Here is a 17,314-nt window from a genome sequence, read left to right as displayed (position 1 = left end):
AGGAGCATCCTGAGAGGATGACTAAATTTAGGCAATACAGGACCCTAGGCACACTACGTGATGGTGCCTTCAGTGGCCTGGCCCCTGCTTGGAGTGATTGTGAGGTCTTTTCTCCTTCCAACCTCTCATCTCAGGAGTGGCAACATGAGCCCCCTTGGAGCAGCGAGCATGTCTTCCAGGAGCAAGGGGGGTGAGCTGGACCACCGCATGCTTCTCACCACATACAAAATCCAATGATGGATAGAATTGACAGGGTTCTTCAGAGCAGTGGGTCTTGGATTTAAACACCCCCCACCCCATACCAGTGAGATGCATGGGGAAGTTCATATTTTTGAGCTATGGCATCAGGATTTCTGCTGACTGCGGCCGACAGCAGCTGCACGGGTCACGTTTTCAAGTTTCACCGCTTCACAACCCTGAAAAGAAAGCTGAGCTTGTGATATGCTCCTGTGCCTCCAGGAGCGGGGGCCCGTGGCGTGGCCCTAAACCTTAGCCAGATCCTGCCGGAACGTGATGGATGTGGAAGTAAGGAGGCTTGGACTGAAGAGCACTGCCTTTACATGTCCACACCGCCTCCCCCCCCCGCATAGGTCGGGTACAATACGGGGACCCTCCGTCCCCAAGGCCCATCTCCGATTTGGTCCAAAGCCGACGCCCTAAAGGAGAAGTGGGGGTTGCAGCAGAAGGCCCCCGGCACGGGTTGCAGCTGGGCAGCCAGATTTTAGAGGCCCTGAGCACCCCGAGCTTCAGCTCAGGGGGCGCCCGGGGGGGCTGCAGGGACAGGAGCTGGGGGTGAAGGCTGAGAGCAGGAATAAGGCTGGGGCAGCTGGGAACAACCTGGGGGGACAGAGCAAGGGGGGGGGAGGGGAGGAGCCCAGCTACCCTCCCGTGGCGCGGGCCGGGTTTGGCTCCCTGCCCACCGCCGCCGGGCGCGGCAAGGGCCAGGCCTGCGCTCGGGGATCGTTTGCTCTGGCCTGGCAGCGGCAGGCGAGACCGGGCGCGCGGCCGGGCGCGAGGCGGATGGAGCCGCAGCAGCAGGCGGCGGCGGCGGCGGGGTCCCCGCGCCACGCGCCGGAGGGAGCGCCCCCGGCCGGGATTTCCCTGCACGATTTCTGCGGGCGCGCGGGGGAGCAGCTCGTGCACTTCCACGCCATGCGGCTGCGGGACTCGCTCTTCCTCTGGGTGGGGGCGGAGCCCGCGCTCCGCAGCTTGGCTGTGGCCATGTGCAGCCCCTACGTGAGTGCCCCGCGCTCCCCACTCACCGGCCTCCTGCCCCCGCCTCCCTTCCCTTTCCGCCGGGCCGCAGAGCCCCGGCCCCGGCCCCGCCCCCGCGGGACTCCCGGGGCTGGCAGGTGGCCGGCGGGCCCGGTCCCCTGAGGACGGTGTTGGCAAAGCGGGTTTTAGCGCCTGCCACGTTTTAAACCCTCGTGTAAACAGGCCGGATCCCCTTTGACATGGTGTGAACGGGGCCTGGCCCGCCTAGGGGGTAGCTGAGGAGGGGGCGGGCGGTGGAGGTGCCAAGTTGCGCAGTGGGGGCTGGGTAGGCTCCAGCGGCGCATGGTAGGGTCGGTGCTTGCTCCAGCGAGGGACGGGGGCTGGCCATCCCTGTAGTCAACCCATCCCCTCCAGAGGCAACAACTAGGTCCGCAGAAGAATTCATCCAAGGACGATTGACTTAGCTGTGTCTACACTGGGGGTTAGGCTGGCCTACTTGGTCGCACAGTGTAGATGCAACTAGGGCTGTAGTAAGAGCTGCTGGGGGGTAGGCAGCTCCACCCCCCCACCCCCTGGTGTTTAAACATCATTTCCCACCTAAAACTGATGTAGCATAGGCACTTACTACAGCAATAGAAGGGGTTCTTATGTGGCTGTATTAAATCCATCTTTCTGAGAGGCGGTGCCTGGGCCTGCATGCCCTATGCATTGTAATTAAGCCAAGCCAACCTAACGTTAGATAACCCAGCCCTAAGTTTTAGGTGTAGGCCAGGCCGGGGTAAAATTTTCAAAAGCACCTATTTAGGAGCTTAAATTCCATTACTTTCAATTAGACTTACTTTTAATAATGGGATGTAGGCTCCTACATGATTAAATGCTTCTGAAAATTTTACCCACTATTTATTTTTCTAGTCTACACACTACCCAAGCATTTCCATTTGAACCCCTTTTCTGTCATTTATACCTTTGCTGAACTTCCCTCCCAAGAGTTGAAATTTTAGGATGAACAGTTGAGCAGCTTTTGAGAACTAGAAGAGTTTATGTGGGAGGGAGAGGGAATATTCCCTTTCATTGCAGCATCTTGTCAAATAGATGGAGGATGTAAGTATATTATTTGGCAGAGAAATGGGTAAAATTTGACAGAAAAGTGTCTTCAAGTATTATCATGATTCTTAACTCTTAGAGGATTCAGTCAAACTACTGAAGTCAATGGAAAGACTCCCATTGATTTCAGTGGGTGTTGTATTAGACCATTTTTTCCTCTGTAGCTCTCACAGCGCGTTACAGGAGAAAGTAAGTGTTATCCCCATTTTATGGATGGGGGAAACTGAGGCACAGAATTGAAGAGACACAACAGCCCAACGTCTTGCATCAGGATAGTGGGCAGAGCCAGGATTAGAATCCAGGTCTCTTGACTCCCATTTTAATGCTCCATTCAACAAACTGGCTGGCTAATTTGGCTCAGTATAAGCCTTTGAAAATTGCACTTTGCTCATCTGTAGTAGATTTTGATAATTGCAATATATGTGACAACAATTTGCCAGTATTGCCAAGGGGGACATAGCAGGCTGTGCCAGCATGACAATTTTGACTGTGTAGTAATTTTTTTAGCGGATTCAAGATCTGGGCATTGAATGAGACAGGTCTGTGGAAGAGTACATCTTATTTACTACATAGTAAGGAACAATACCTCTTTGAGTGAGTAAATGGGGATTGAATTGATTAATTCAAAAATATCTCCAAAAGCCAGAGATGGGACAGTAGATGGGCAGGGTTCTGAGTTACTACAGCAAATTCTTTCCCAGGTGCGTCTTGCCCACATGCTCAAGCCTTCTGGCCTTAAAGTCTATGGCTATGTGATGTGATTTGGATTGTGGTAGCCTCTAGGAGCTCCAGGTATGCACCAAGACCCCATTGTGTTAGGAGCCCTTCATCATTTACTGCCAATATAGCACACTTTAAATGGGCAGGACTGTGTAGGAAACTTTCCTCATAGGGTATGTTTACACTGCAATTAAACACCCTCACAGCCCAAGCCCCATGAGCCCAAGTCAGCTGACACAGGCCAGCTCTGGGTGTCTAATTGCAATGTAGACATAGTCAGACCATGCACAGTGGTACACATACTTGAAAATGTGTCCAGTGCATAAAGTTTTTTATGAGGCAGTGTTTGTTCAGTGACAGGCTTCATGGGAGCCCATGCCTCAGTGAGGGCCCAGTTGTGCACTCCTCAATAAGTAACAATTATATGAGTAGTCTCAGTGAAATTACTTGTTCACTTCTCAGCGTAAGCAAGGGTTGCAGAATTGGATTCTTGAATGGGACAGGATATTTAGGTGGTGTTTACTCAAGTATTTCCAGATTATGGAATTTTTCTTTTTTAAAAACTGTATATTGTATTATTTGTGAAATAGTATGGGTGTGTATAATTAAAGACTATTTTAATGGATACACTGTATAAAAAAATTGTAGACACCAGGGGAGATTTTCAAAAGTGCCTCAGGGATTTGGGAATACTAGTCAGTGTAATTACAAATTCATTGTAAGTGCTCCTTGGTGTTTTGAAACTCCCCTCCACCATCTTTATATAATGTAAAGGACACTGTGATTTGGTTGGTTGTTGTTTTGGTGGAGTTCACCTTGACATGGTAGGACATAGGGACTCAAATGACTGTAGGAAATGTAAGTCTTTTGGGATTCCTCTTTTTTAAAACCAAAACAGAAAAAGTGACTATTGTTGTGACTTATTACTTGCAGCCATCTCCTCGGGGGAAAAAATAGCTAATTTTAGTACAGAATAAATAACTGATTCTTTGCTTTCTTTCCAGGACTCCATTCCAGTGTCTACATCACTCCTGGGAGGTGCCTCTGACACCATCTCAAATTCTCTAGCCCAGCGACTAGGTGCGTTCTTGAATGGTTCAGATGTTTTATAACACACTTGTACTTTTTAAATTCTGTGGTTGTTTTTGCTCTCACCTCGCATCTTTGGCAATGAATCACCTTTGCTGTCACTACAAATAATGTTGTCTGACTTCTCAGTAAGAGGCATATGTTTGTCTCATGTAGACATGAGCTTAAATATTGTCTGACCATGCTTGAAGCTTGCATTGTGTTAAAGCAAAGTATTAGAGTGAATCATTCTTGAGGAAAAACTTTTATGCTATGGCTTTGAATTCTTCATGCCTAACTTTTCACATTTCTGCTGCTCACCTGCTTAAAGTTAGGCATGTGCTTAAATACCTTACTGAGTCAGTGCTACCGTTCTCTACACCTATATAGCTGCAGTAGAACCTCAGTTACAAACACATCAGGATGGAGGTTGTACGTAACCATGAGATGTTCGTAACTCTGAACAAAACATGAGTTGTTTTTTCAAAAGTTTACAACTGAACATTATCTTAATACAGCTTTGAAACAAGAAGAAGAATGCTGCTTTTAACCATCTTAATTTAAATGAAACAAGCACAGAAACAGTTTCCTTACCTTGCAAATCTTTTTTTAAACTTTCCCTTTACTGTTTTAGTAGTTTGTTTAACAAAGTACTGTGTTTGATTCCCCCCTCCCGTCTCGGTTGTTGCCTGATTGCATACTTCCAGTTCCAAATGGGGTGTGTGGTTGACAGGTCAGTTCGTAACTCTGAGGTTCTGCTGTACTACAGCGTTTGAAAGGCAGAAAGCACTAGGTTTCATTGCTGGTAATAGGAGTGTTATCCTAGGAATCTCCTGGCACCGCTGCTGAGGGACATTATTGATAACGAATATAATGAGGGCTTTGCATTGCAGTAATCCCCGTGTTTTGTTTAGCGATTAATACGGGACAGGAATAAACGTTCAGGTAGGCCTCTCCCTATCCACTCCCGCGCCCCAAACACTTGCATAGGCACTTTTACGTAGTCTGTCATCGCTTCCATACGCATGCACAGGGATTAGGCAGCTTGATGTGCGCACACCTGCACTCTGCAGATGCCAGCACCGATGCCTGCACACACACACGTGCAGAATTGTGCAGGCGTAAATAAAGGCTACTCTACCTCCTACTTTTCTACAGCTCTCTTCAGCCAGAAAGATCCCGAAGCACTCTACAAATTATTGGCCCAGATTGCAGATTTAAGGAAATGGGCATATGCACACAGGAATCTCCTCACCCAGCAGTGAAATGGGGCATCTGTCCAATAGCTCACAGCAGCGCTGTAGGCCAGAAAGTGAACCCATTAACTGAATGCTCCCCTCTACCCACATTATAGGTGAGAGCACAAGTGGTCAGAACAGGAGTGGTAAGTCCGTGAGTTGGAGAGCAGTAACTCTCCTCCATGTTTGTGGCCTCTCCCAATCCTACAGGACCTTTTCTTCTCCAAGACTATTGCAATGTTGAGATTGTGAATCAGGATGCTGTGGATCTCATTGCTGGTTAACCAGCGTTTCTGCTGTGTAGAAGGACTTGCTGTGCTCGGTACAGCTCAAGAGCTAGTCATGCTGCCTAGGTTAAAGGAGAGCAGGCAGGCTCCGTGGAATGGCATCTGCTCTGTGTGGCTGTGGATCAGCCAGCTGTAGAACTACTGCTCAGATCCTCAAAGGTATTCAGGCACTGAACTCATTCATTTCAAGGGGAGTTAGGTACCTACATACCTTTAAGGATCTGGGTCGATGTTTCATAGAATTATAGAATCATAGAATATCAGGGTTGGACGGGACCTCAGGAGGTCATCTAGTCCAACCCCCTGCTCAAAGCAGGACGAATCCCCAACTAAATCATCCCAGCCAGGGCTTTGTCAAGCCTGACCTTAAAAATATCTAAGGAAGGAGATTCCACCACCTCCCTAGGTAACGCATTCCAGTGTTTCACCACCCTCCTAGTGAAAAAGTTTTTCCTAATTTTCACTAGCTTGAGATGCACAAAACCCATCCAGTTCTTTGAAGTTGCAGATCTCACCCCTCTGAGGGGATGAGGAGACAGAGTAACATCAGAGATCACTGTAGTATTTTGTGTACAAAATCTCCCCTTCTCTTCTCATTTCAAGGGAATACAATGAGCAGGGCATATATCCTATTGACTCTGCAGGGCAAATTAGATGGGGGCAGGATTTAACAGTCCTATTGGAGTTTCAACCAGGACACGGGACTACTCTTGCAAAAACCGTCAACGGACCAGTAGCATTCACAAGCATTGGAAACTGCATTTCATGGTCTCTTCCAGACGACTAAGGCCAGACATGGTGCAGAAGTAATTCACAACTCAGTCTGTTGGTTAAAGCGGTGTGGCAATTAATTCAACTTTCAGTTTAGAATTAGTACTCCAGTTATTTAATGTGAGAATTTTTAAGCCTTGATGATAACACGAGGCTTTGTACCACAGGGGCCAATACCAGGGCAGACATGCTTGTTTTTCAAGTTGTAGCATATTAGCGCAACAAGCCACATTCCATTAATGTTATTGTGCGAATTGTTAAAAAGAAAATGAATCCGTTTCAGAAGCAGTTCATAGGGCTCCCTCGTCTCACTGAGCCAAGAGGAAGTTGATCGTTCTATTAGAATATAAGATAAGTCAATTGAATTGATTGGTATAATAATGAAACAGCCTCAAAATTGCTTTTTAAAAGAGAAATTCAGAAGAGTACAGTCTTTCTGTCCTTGATTTTCCAGCTAGCTGAGATGGATTGAGATTTTTTAGGAATTCCTGACTATCTTTTTTTTTTTTTTTTAAGATACAGAAGATAATCCTTGGAATATTCTGGGGAACAATCGTGTCTTAAATTAATATCTAGTTTGGTACGCAGAAAAGTTATTTGTTCCTGTATGGTCTAAGTGAAAGAATTTATGAAAGGAAGATACCTGTCTGTCCTCTTTGGAAATCTGCGGTGTACATTTCTTTCTCCCATTGCCATTTCAAGCATTTGTCATGCTGTTTCCTTTGTTAGTTGTGGCTTTGTGTTCAGGACTGACTTTTGTACTAAGAACAGGAGTACTTGTGGCACCTTAAAGACTAACAAAATTTATTTGAGCGTAAGCTTTCGTGGGCTACAGCCCACTTCATCAGATGCATAGAATGGAACATATAGTAAGAAGATATATATACAGAGAACATAAAACGGTGGAAGTTGCCATACCAACTCTAAGAGGCTAATTAATTAAGATGAGCTATTATCAGTAGGAGAAAAAAAAACTTTTGTAGTGATAATCAAGATGGCCCATTTCAGACAGTTGACAAGGTGTGAGGATACTTAACATGGGGAAATAGATTCAATTTGTGTAATGACCCAGCTTCTCCCAGTCTCTATTCAAGCCCAAGTTAATGGTATCTTGTTTGCAAATTAATTCCAGTTCAGCAGTTTCTTGTTGGAGTCTGTTTTTGACGCTTTTCTGTTGCAAAATTGCCACCTTTAAGTCTGTTATTGAGTGACCAGAGAGGTTGAAGTGTTCTCCTATTGGTTTTTGAATGTCATGATTCCTGATGTCAGATTTGTGTCCATTTATTCTTTTGCGTAGAGTCTGTCCGGTTTGGGCAATGCACATGGCAGAGGGGCATTGCTGGCACATGATGGCATGTATCACATTGGTAGATGTGCAGGTGAATGAGTCCCTGATGGCGTGGCTGATGTGATTAGATCCTATGATGGTGTCACTTGAATAGATATGTGGTCAGAGTTGGCATCGGGCTTTGTTGCAAGGATAGGTTCCTGGGTTAGCGTTTTTGTTGTGTGGTTGCTGGTGAGTATTTGCTTCAGGTTGGGGGGCTGTCTATAAGCGAGGACTGGTCAGTCTCCCAAGATACGTGAGAGTGATGTCCTAAGGTGATGATTCAGCAAAGCATTTAAGTTTGTACTTAAGTGCTTTGCCAGATTGGGCCCTATATACAAAAAGGGCATGGGACTGGTAGCTCAAAACACCTGAGTTCTTTTCTGGCTCTGACACCATGAATAAGATTACAAGGGCTCCTCACTTCCAAAAAGGTATTACCTGACCTGCCTTGTCTCTCTCTCATCTTGGGATCAACAGGGCTACAATAACACTGCAATTTATTTCAGTGACAGGAGCCTAAATACCTTTATGGATCTCAGCCTGTCGCCAGTTACCATTTTGGGCAACTCAGTTTTTGTAACTCAGGTTTTCCAAGCTGCCTACATATCACCCATTGCTTAGTTTGCACAGTTCATTAAAGATGGCATTGTATGAGTGCCTAGGTATTATTTTATCAAAATTAGGAAGTCTATTTTCTATACTGTAACTTTTTTTCATGTCATCCATTCCCCTGCTGATCATTTAGAGCCATCTTTCCACAGTTTGGGGATTTATTTTTTTTAACCACCACTGTTAGGTCTGCCATGGAAAATAACTGGTATAATGTACATAGATCAGGTAATATGGTATCTACTTTATCATTAGATTATCCTAGCATTTTTCTACTAGGCTTTTTTGAATGTCTAATTACTTAATTCTATCCCCCCGCCTCCCCAAAGCATCTTTGAGCATAAATTATCTCTTCAATTTAGTCTGTGTAATCTGGTAAGGAGTCCAGTATAACCTATAATTTATCTTGAACTACATTATGTTTAAGAGCCTGATCCAAAGCCAGTTGAAGCCTTTCCATTAACTACTGTGGACTTTGAATCAGGCACTAACCTAACTGCCATATCTGCCGCACAGCACTCATCGCTGTCTGCTACCTAAGGTTTTTAGCCAACAAGCCACACTGAGTAGGTATATAGGTTATACGACAACTTTAGAGGTGGTTGGTCCAGGTCAGTGCATTTGTATTGCGGAATGGAAAACTTGCCTCCTTTCTCTCCATAAAATGTTTGATTACTACCAGCACTAATATAGGAATGAGTAACGGATGACTGTTCTTGGTTTTGTATTTTAGCCAGGAAGACTAAAAAACAGATCTTCGTCAGCTACAATCTCCAGAATACAGACAGCAGTTTCACATTACACATAGAGAACAGAATCAAGGAAGAAATGATGGCTTTTCCAGAGAAGTTCTGACTTTGCATCATTGTAAGCTAATTTGTTACTTTTTTAAAAAAGAAATAAACTGACTGGGTTTCCATATTGACAGACACTGAGTTAATATTTTGGAACTTTGTGTTTGTTTTACAAAATTGTTTGGACCAAACTTGAGCAGAACTTAAAAATGTATTTCTTCCAAACTTTTTGAGTTCCTCTGCTTTGTTAGAGATGGTCTGATGGTAGAGAAAGGGGATTGAGGGATATGGGGAGGAATGTTGTGAGTTAAGCAAGATATTGGAAACTTGTGTATGCATGGAGCTTGACCTACCTAGAAATTGTAATCAGTCAGGAACGTTCTCTGCATTTTAGTTGCACATGTAACATACTATGTATCATAATTAGAGAAAGAGAAAACAAATCTCTTCTAGTGCTTATGTGAAAGCCTGGCATGCTGTTGTGAAAAATCAGCAAATTAAATAAAAGGAAGTCATATTGACATCACTTTCATTTGCAGTATGGTGGGAGAATGGCAGAAATTTGTTCTTTCCAAAGGGAAAGGAATTTTCCACTGAAAAGGAAATAAAATGTTTGATCCTAAAGTGTGCTTTATTACTTAGTAAGTATGCGCTATGTATCCAGAGTCTTGTCTGCTGCTGCTCAGCCAGCTGCCAGTCTGGGGTTCCATCCGCCAGCCCTGCTCAGCCCTTTGCTGGCCCGGGGGGTCTGTCCATCGAGGCCGGCAGCCAGGACCCTGGCTGGTAGCAAAGTGCCACTAAAAATCAGCTCACGTGCCGCTGGTTGGCGACCCCTGAGTTAGATGCAATAGCCATGGACCACCACACTGCCACTTTTACACTCTTCAGAATAGAGCTTCACTTTAGAAGGGTATTGAACAGGGGAAAATACAGTGGGGTAGTTTGACATTAAGGGCACTGGAATAAGTAACTCTACACAGGCATTATGTAAGGCAGTGGTTTTCAAACTTTTTTTCTGGGGACCCAGTTGAAGAAAATTGTTGATGCCCGCGACCCAACGGAGCTGGGGATGAGGGGTTTGGCGTGGGAGGGGCTCAGAGCTTGGGAGTGAGGGGTTCAGGGTGTGGGAGGGGACTCTGGGCTGGGGCGCAGGTGGGGATCAGGGCTGGGGATGAGGGGTTTGGGGTGCAGGAAGGGGTTCCAGGTTTTGGGGGGCTCAGGGCTGGGGATGTGGGTGTAGGGTTGGGGCACAGACTTACCTCTGCTGGCTCCTTTTCAACGGTGCAGCCAGGGTACACTGTGGATTGTGCTGTGCCTTGGAAGTGTCCAGCAGCAGGTCTGGCTCCTAGGCAGAGGCTTGCAAGTGGTTCTGTGTGACTCTTGCCCGTAGACACTGCCCCCCCCACCAACCTCACATTGGCTGGGAGCTGGCCAATGGAGTGTGGAGATGGTGCTCAGGGCGGGGGCAGGGCGCATGCCTAGAAGATGGACCTGCTGTTGGCCACTTCTGGGGTGCAGCGTGGTGTCGGAAAAGGTAGGCACTAGCCTGCCTTAGCAAGGCAGCACTGCCGACGGGACTTTTACTGGCCCGATTGGTGGTGCTGACCAGAGCAAGGCGACCCAGCGCCTTACATACCACGGTTTGAAAAACACTGATGTAAGCGACCGGTGGAAACCTGATGGCTGTAGAGATGAGTCTTTATTCCCAGTGATTGTTGTCAAGATGCTGAATGGGCTGGAAATTAGGATTTTTTCATCTTTCCCTTCACTGAGCCCTCTGTGCTTTGTTATCTCTCAAAGCTTAAATAACAGTTTCAAATCCTTAAGTGAAAGATGCTATACATGTGCAAGCTATTATTAAAAGGGAGTTTCTGAAGTAGTGTATGAGAATCTTACCTAAAAAAGCCTGAAGGTTTAAGTTCTAGTAGCACAAAGGCAGAATTTTCTCATGAATGAACAGTGGGGCACTGAAGGTCAGAAGACAAATTCTATTTCCGTCCAACCCCTGACTTGCTCTGTGACAGTGAGGAAGTTGCATAACCAGTTTCCCCATCTGTAAAGTAGCAAACCTCACACTGGTGTGCATGGAAAGTCTCCACTATAAGTATAAAATATTAATGCTGCTAGAATAGCTCCCTGGAAACAAAGAAGCTGGCAGGGTCTAGAAAAGACATCTCAGCCTAGTTTATTAAGGTTTTATGGTCAGTAGTTAAAAAGTAGATATAGCAAATAATGCTTATTTAGAGAATACAACTTCAACCTCTGATTATATCTGTCTCTGCTCAGAGTTTTTTTGATAAATAAATTATAATACATAGTATCTGTTGCCAGCCCCTGTTTCTACAATAAGAGTATAAAGGTAAGGACCAAAACCTATGCTTTCACCTGGCCTCAGTTGAACCCAGGGAATTAGAGACCAGTATCTGGAAAGATAATGGATCAAGTAATCAATTTGCAAACACTTAGAAGATAATAAGGTGATAAGTAACTGTATCAATTTGTCAAGAACAAAATATGTCAAACCAACCTAATAGTTTTCTTTGACAAGGTAACAAGCCTTGTGGATAGCGGGAAGGGGTAGATATAGTATATCTTGATTTTAGTGAGACAGTATCAGAAGTCTTACATGACCTTTTCATAAACAAGCTAGGGAAATACAGCCTAGATGGAACTACTATAAGGTAGGTGCATAACTGGTTGGAAAACTATTCCCAGAGAGTAGTTATGGGTGGCTTACAGTCTAACTGGAAGGACATATTGAGTGGGGTGGTCGACTTCTGTCCAGTGTCTTCATCAATGATTTAGATAATGGCATAGAGAGTACACTTACGAAGTTTGTGGACAATACCAATCTGGGAGGGGTTGCAAGTGCTCTGGAGTACAGGATTAAAATTCAAAATGATCTGGACAAATTAGAGAAATGGTCTGAAATAAAGAGGATGAAATTCAATAAGGACAAATGAAAAGTACTCCACTGGGGAAGGAACAATCAGTTGCATGTGTACAAAATGAGAAATGACTGCCTAGGAAAGGGATCTGGGGGTTACAGTGGATCACAAACTAAATGAGTCAACAGTGTAACACTTTATTTAAAAAAAAGAAAAAAGCAGCAATCATCATTCTGGGAGAACTAACTCTTCCATTCTACTTCATGCTGATAAGGCCTCAGCTGGAGTACTATGTCCGGTTCTGGGTGCAAGATTTCAGGAAAGATGTGGACAAATTGAAGAAAGTCCAGAGGAGAACAACAAAAATGATTAAAGATTTAGAAAAGATGACCTATGAGGAAAAATTGAAAAAATTAGGTTTGTTTAGGCTGGAGAAGACTAGGGGGGGTTGGGGCATAACAATTTCAAGTACATAAAAGGTTGTTACAAGGAGGATGGTGAAAAATTATTCTCCTTAACCTCTGAGGATAGGACAAGAAGCAGTGGGATTAAACTGCAGCACAGGCAGTTTAGGTTGGACATTAGGAAAACTTCCTAATTGTCATGGCAATTAAGCACTGGAACAAATTAGCTAAGAAGGTTGTGGAATCTCCATCATTGGAGGTTTCTACCAACAGGTTAGACAAACACCTGTCAGTAGTTACTACTTAGTTCTGTCTTGCATGCAGGAGACTGGACTAAATGACCTATTAGGTCCCTTCCCATCCTACACTTCTATGATCAACCAAAAGCTGTGTTAATTCAGAGCTAAGGTTGTGATTTTATTGATAAGCCTGGAAACTGAGTTCAGATCAGCAGCCTTAACTTTCCTGTTGTGTATTTATGCACTATACTAAGTGGTCTCATTCCCTGGTCACCATTCACCACCTGTGTTTCTAAGCAATGCATTTTAGACAGAACAGTACAAACTCCATCCTCATCCAGCATTGTTTTGCTGGCCACAAAGCGTGTGAATTCTTCTCAAGAGCATATACACTAATGGTTAAATTATAATTAGCCAGAGTCAATATGATTTAACAAATTGTATTATAGCACCAAGTTGCGGCCCCAAGTGAGTTTAGGACCCATGGCACTATACACACACACAGCCCCTACCTCAGAGCTTAAAGTCTTAAATAGACAAGACAGAGGGTCAGAGGGGAATCAAAGGCACAGAGAGATGAAATGACTTGCAAGATGTCAGACAGCAGGTCAGTGTCAAAGCCAGGAACCCGTATCTCCTGACTCCCAGTCATGTGCCCTAGCCACTGGAGTATACTGCTTCACACTGGCATATGGAGCCAGCATTGCCCCGGGGGAGCTGAGAGAGATTGCCTCTCAGGTTGTACTTTCCCTTCTTGCCCCCCACCCACCGGTGTTCAGGTAGGAGCATGTATGCTGAAGCATCCCTTTGGATAGTGCAGGGTGCTCCCTGGCTAGTTGAGGCAGGTTGGACCACCCCACCCTCTTTGGAGCAATATGTGGCCCTGCAGAGAGCTGTCCTTGTGCTCCTAAAAGTGCAGAGATTGCGATTGTCCCTGGGTCTTGTGCAATATGCACAACAGATGTGGGAAGGCTCCTTTTTCTCTAGTCCTAGTGGGGGAAGGGATAAATATGGCCCTAATGCGACATAAATGCAGCATGATTCGACATGTAAATTGTGTCTCAGTTTCACACAGCAGAGCCCTCATGACAGTTTGGGTCATGGTGTCAACCTCACTTGCCTTAGGCAAGTGAGAAGGATGAGTTGCCCTTTTCCTTGCCAGATGCTTGCAAGGAAACAGCAATAATATTCTGAGGGAATCAGGCAATATAGGCAACAGAAAACTAAATGAAATGTACAAATCAGCTTTCCTGATGTGAAAGCAGCTCCCAGCCTCTGTGAAATCACAGTGAATGAATGCATACATACATCAATAGTATAGGTGACAATGCAATCACCAATCAAGGTTCCCCAAGCCTCATAGCATATGCTAGTGATACTCAAGCCAAAGCTGTCAAACTGTATGCGGTCTTCATCTTCCTAAAGCCAGCTGTCTTCTCAAGTTTGACTAAAGCACTGGATGACATCTCGAGACACAGAGTCAGCTGGCCTGACCTCTGGGTTAGTAGCCAACTAAGGTAAACAATATTTTTGCCTTAATATTTTAGCCAAATTCAGTAGCAGTGGGGAGGAGCATTTCAGTTTACCAGATTGGTCTAAAATTATGAAGGTAGAAAATGTTACTTATTGTATACAGCTAGATCCCAGAAATAACCTATTGTAAAAGGATGCTTTGTCTATCCCCAACTAAAGTCAACACTGTTCGGTTCCTTCCATGTGGACTCTAGAACCCAGAAGAGATCAATTTTATTAGCAACAGTAAGATTACAGTAGTGTATAGAGGTACTGTACAAAGAGTAAGACAGTCCCCTGTCCTGAAGAGCTTACAGTCTACACAGACAAGACAGACGAAGCATAGGAGGAGAAACAGGCACGGATGAGTGAAATGACTTGCCCGAGGCTGCGCAGCAAGTCAGAAACAGAATCCTGGTCTTCTGAGTCCCAGGGCCGTGGATCATACTGTGTCTTTTCTGCAAATGGAACTTGTAGTTGAGCAGCAGAACTGCTTCAGCTGCAACATATCCTCTTTCTTGAAGCCCAACCTTAAGGCGGCATGTGGTGGCTGAAGCACCCTTAGTTAGAGAATCCTTTTTTTTTTTTTAAATAAAAAGGGTTAGTGCTGTTACGGGAGGTTTTAAAAATTTCATCCAACTCCTTCAGTAGCGGGGGTGTTTTGGAAAGCACAGCATTAAACACTCATCGCACCGAAGGCAAGAAAGACATTCAAAAGGAAGTATGCTAATGGGGCAACACCTTTTTATTTCTGTACATTTACATACAAAGTTTTTCAGTAGGTACAACAGATGTAACATCATGCAGACATTTAGCTTGTAAGACTGTTTTCAGTACTTGATTTACGCTTGTGCTATGAATAAGCACCACCAGACTACTCATGATCAAAACATACAGTAACACCATTCTTTAATAAAACTTCATCAGAAACTGAGAGAGGGGGAGGGAAGTCTCATCCACTAGACATAAACACACTGTACTCCTTTCCCAAGACATTTCACACAATACAGTTAAAATGAGGATTTTTTTTTTTTTTTAAAGTTAAAGCGTGGGAGATTAACCCGCACTTAAGTGTTGTCTTTATGTGCTAGCTACAGGTGCAATTTGACTTGACATTCACAGAGTTCATTTAATGGCACTTCTGCTTCCAATTTGGTGCTCTTGAAGCATTTGGCTCCAGGAAGTGGCATCATTTAAGAAAAATACTTCCATGTTAAAACAAAACAAAACCCTGCTTAACCAAAACAACACTTTTCAAAAGTGGCAAAGAGATTACATGTTTTTTCCAGTCTTATCTATTTTCACTGTGTTTAGCAACAGAAACATTGCTGAAAAAAACACCCCTTAAAATGATCAAGTGTAATGCCATTTTCACATTCTGTTTAAAAATTCTAAAAACAAAAACAAACACACACCCCTTAAATGGTAACTAAAAACCCCACTAGTGGGCTAGAATAACTGAGGGCTCATGGAAAGAAATGGGCCTAAACGGAGAGCAAAGCTCTGAACGTTTTCCTTGTTGCGTTGACTGGGAACAGTAGTCGGCTGAGAAAAGTGTTTCCTCTGCGCTGTGGAGAACCATGACTGAGAAGCTTATGGCTTGACAGACAGTTGTTAAAAAACTGCCAGAGTACCCAACCGTACAAAGAACCGGACAGAACACATTAGGAAACTGATGTTTGTTTATAACTTCCTGCATCGTTTAGTACCTGTCTGTCTCTCCCCAGAAACTTTCCAGCCTCAGATACACTCCACAAAAGCTGATGGCTCATATCTTTTTAAAAAACAGGCTTTCTTCCTCTCAAATGAGCTATAACAGAGCTACCGAGACAGACTATCACTTACTGTTTTTGCCATGGCTGAGTCAAGCAAACCGTAGGTGTTGGGACCTCATTTTAAAGGACCAGTACCAAATGCCTCATCTCAGGCAAATTAAAAAACAAAACAAAATACAAAAGTCAATTTCACAAAAATTAAGTTAAAAAAAATTGCCAAGTGCTCCCGTAACCTAATGTATTTATTTCTTATATAAATAGGCTGATATGTTTAAACAGTTCTTTTTGCTGGGACTGTTTGTAATGAAAGAGCAAACACCAGAATAGGAAACTATAAAGTGCTGTGGACAACAGCGATGACGCACCAGGACCATAACAGTGCTAAATGCAATCCGTCTAATAGGCTTGTGAAAGGTCGACATGGTTTGTACTGTAGCCTGAGTATATATGCACGGAGGTCGTGAACTGAAAAGCTGTTCTGTGGTATATGGATTGCAAGGTGCTGTGTAACAACTCTGAGCCTATGTGCATGCCCGATTTCAAACAATCTTCTGCTCTCTCTATTGCTCTCCTGCGTCAAGGCCCCCTTCCCTTGATGATTATTTGTTTTATTTTCTAGATTTTGATATAAACCCACTTCTCCTGATATGTGGCTTGTAACAAGCTTCATATAAAAGGCAAAAGGTATTCCACAAATTTGGCACATGAATACTGCACAAACTGAAAGGCCTTATTTTCAAGGTGAATGCAGACTGCAAAAATCTGAACGCAGAACAAAACGAAGGAGAGGTGGCCACTTTCAAAATATTCAGTAACTAGAGAGTGTAAGAAAAATTGGTCTGTTGCGGTCACAGCAAGTCTAACTATGATGAAAACAGTAGCGTAACTCCAGGCAAAATTACCATCAACTGGTCCAGTGTTTCTTATGTGGTTCCAAAAGAACCCAAATGTCCACATCCTCTGTACAAAAGTTAGCAGCTTTAAGACAACATTGATTTTCCAACCACAACAATCTTTGTCACTTCTCCAGACCTGCTCGTCCTCTTGCACTCATCAGCATCTGCGGCTGTGCGGCTTAGTACACTGCTCACAGACTTGCTGATTTTGTGTGGGTTACAAGAGGACAAAGGCAGCCTAATGGAGGATGTAAGTAGTAGGTACAGTAGTTAACAGACAATATATAGAGCAAAAGAAGGGGCAGGGAAGAAGAGGAAAGTGCAGATTAGCCTTTCCATGCCTATGAATGCAAGACGTCCATCAAACAAAGTGGCAATCATATGGATGCTCAATACAACATTACACATCCTGCTGCTCTGTTCATTTAAATGGCTGTACCACTGGGCAAATCAAAAATGCATGG

General features: G+C 44.2%; 1 protein-coding gene across 1 annotated transcript; it reads left to right on the top strand.

The window, feature by feature from the left end:
- The first annotated feature begins 999 nt into the window (after positions 1-999).
- On the top strand, positions 1,000-9,659 carry PSMG4 (proteasome assembly chaperone 4). Its single transcript, XM_077809137.1, has 3 exons — positions 1,000-1,236; positions 4,044-4,119; positions 9,076-9,659. The coding sequence occupies exons 1-3, from the start codon at positions 1,021-1,023 to the stop codon at positions 9,195-9,197; spliced, it is 414 nt and encodes a 137-aa protein (XP_077665263.1). The 5' UTR covers positions 1,000-1,020; the 3' UTR covers positions 9,198-9,659.
- The last annotated feature ends 7,655 nt before the right edge of the window (positions 9,660-17,314 follow it).

Source organism: Eretmochelys imbricata, chromosome 2 (genome assembly GCF_965152235.1).
Source record: "Eretmochelys imbricata isolate rEreImb1 chromosome 2, rEreImb1.hap1, whole genome shotgun sequence".
Taxonomy (NCBI): domain Eukaryota; kingdom Metazoa; phylum Chordata; order Testudines; family Cheloniidae; genus Eretmochelys; species Eretmochelys imbricata.
The sequence above is the reverse complement of the archived record's forward strand: the minus strand, read 5'-3'. Positions and strand labels throughout refer to the sequence as shown.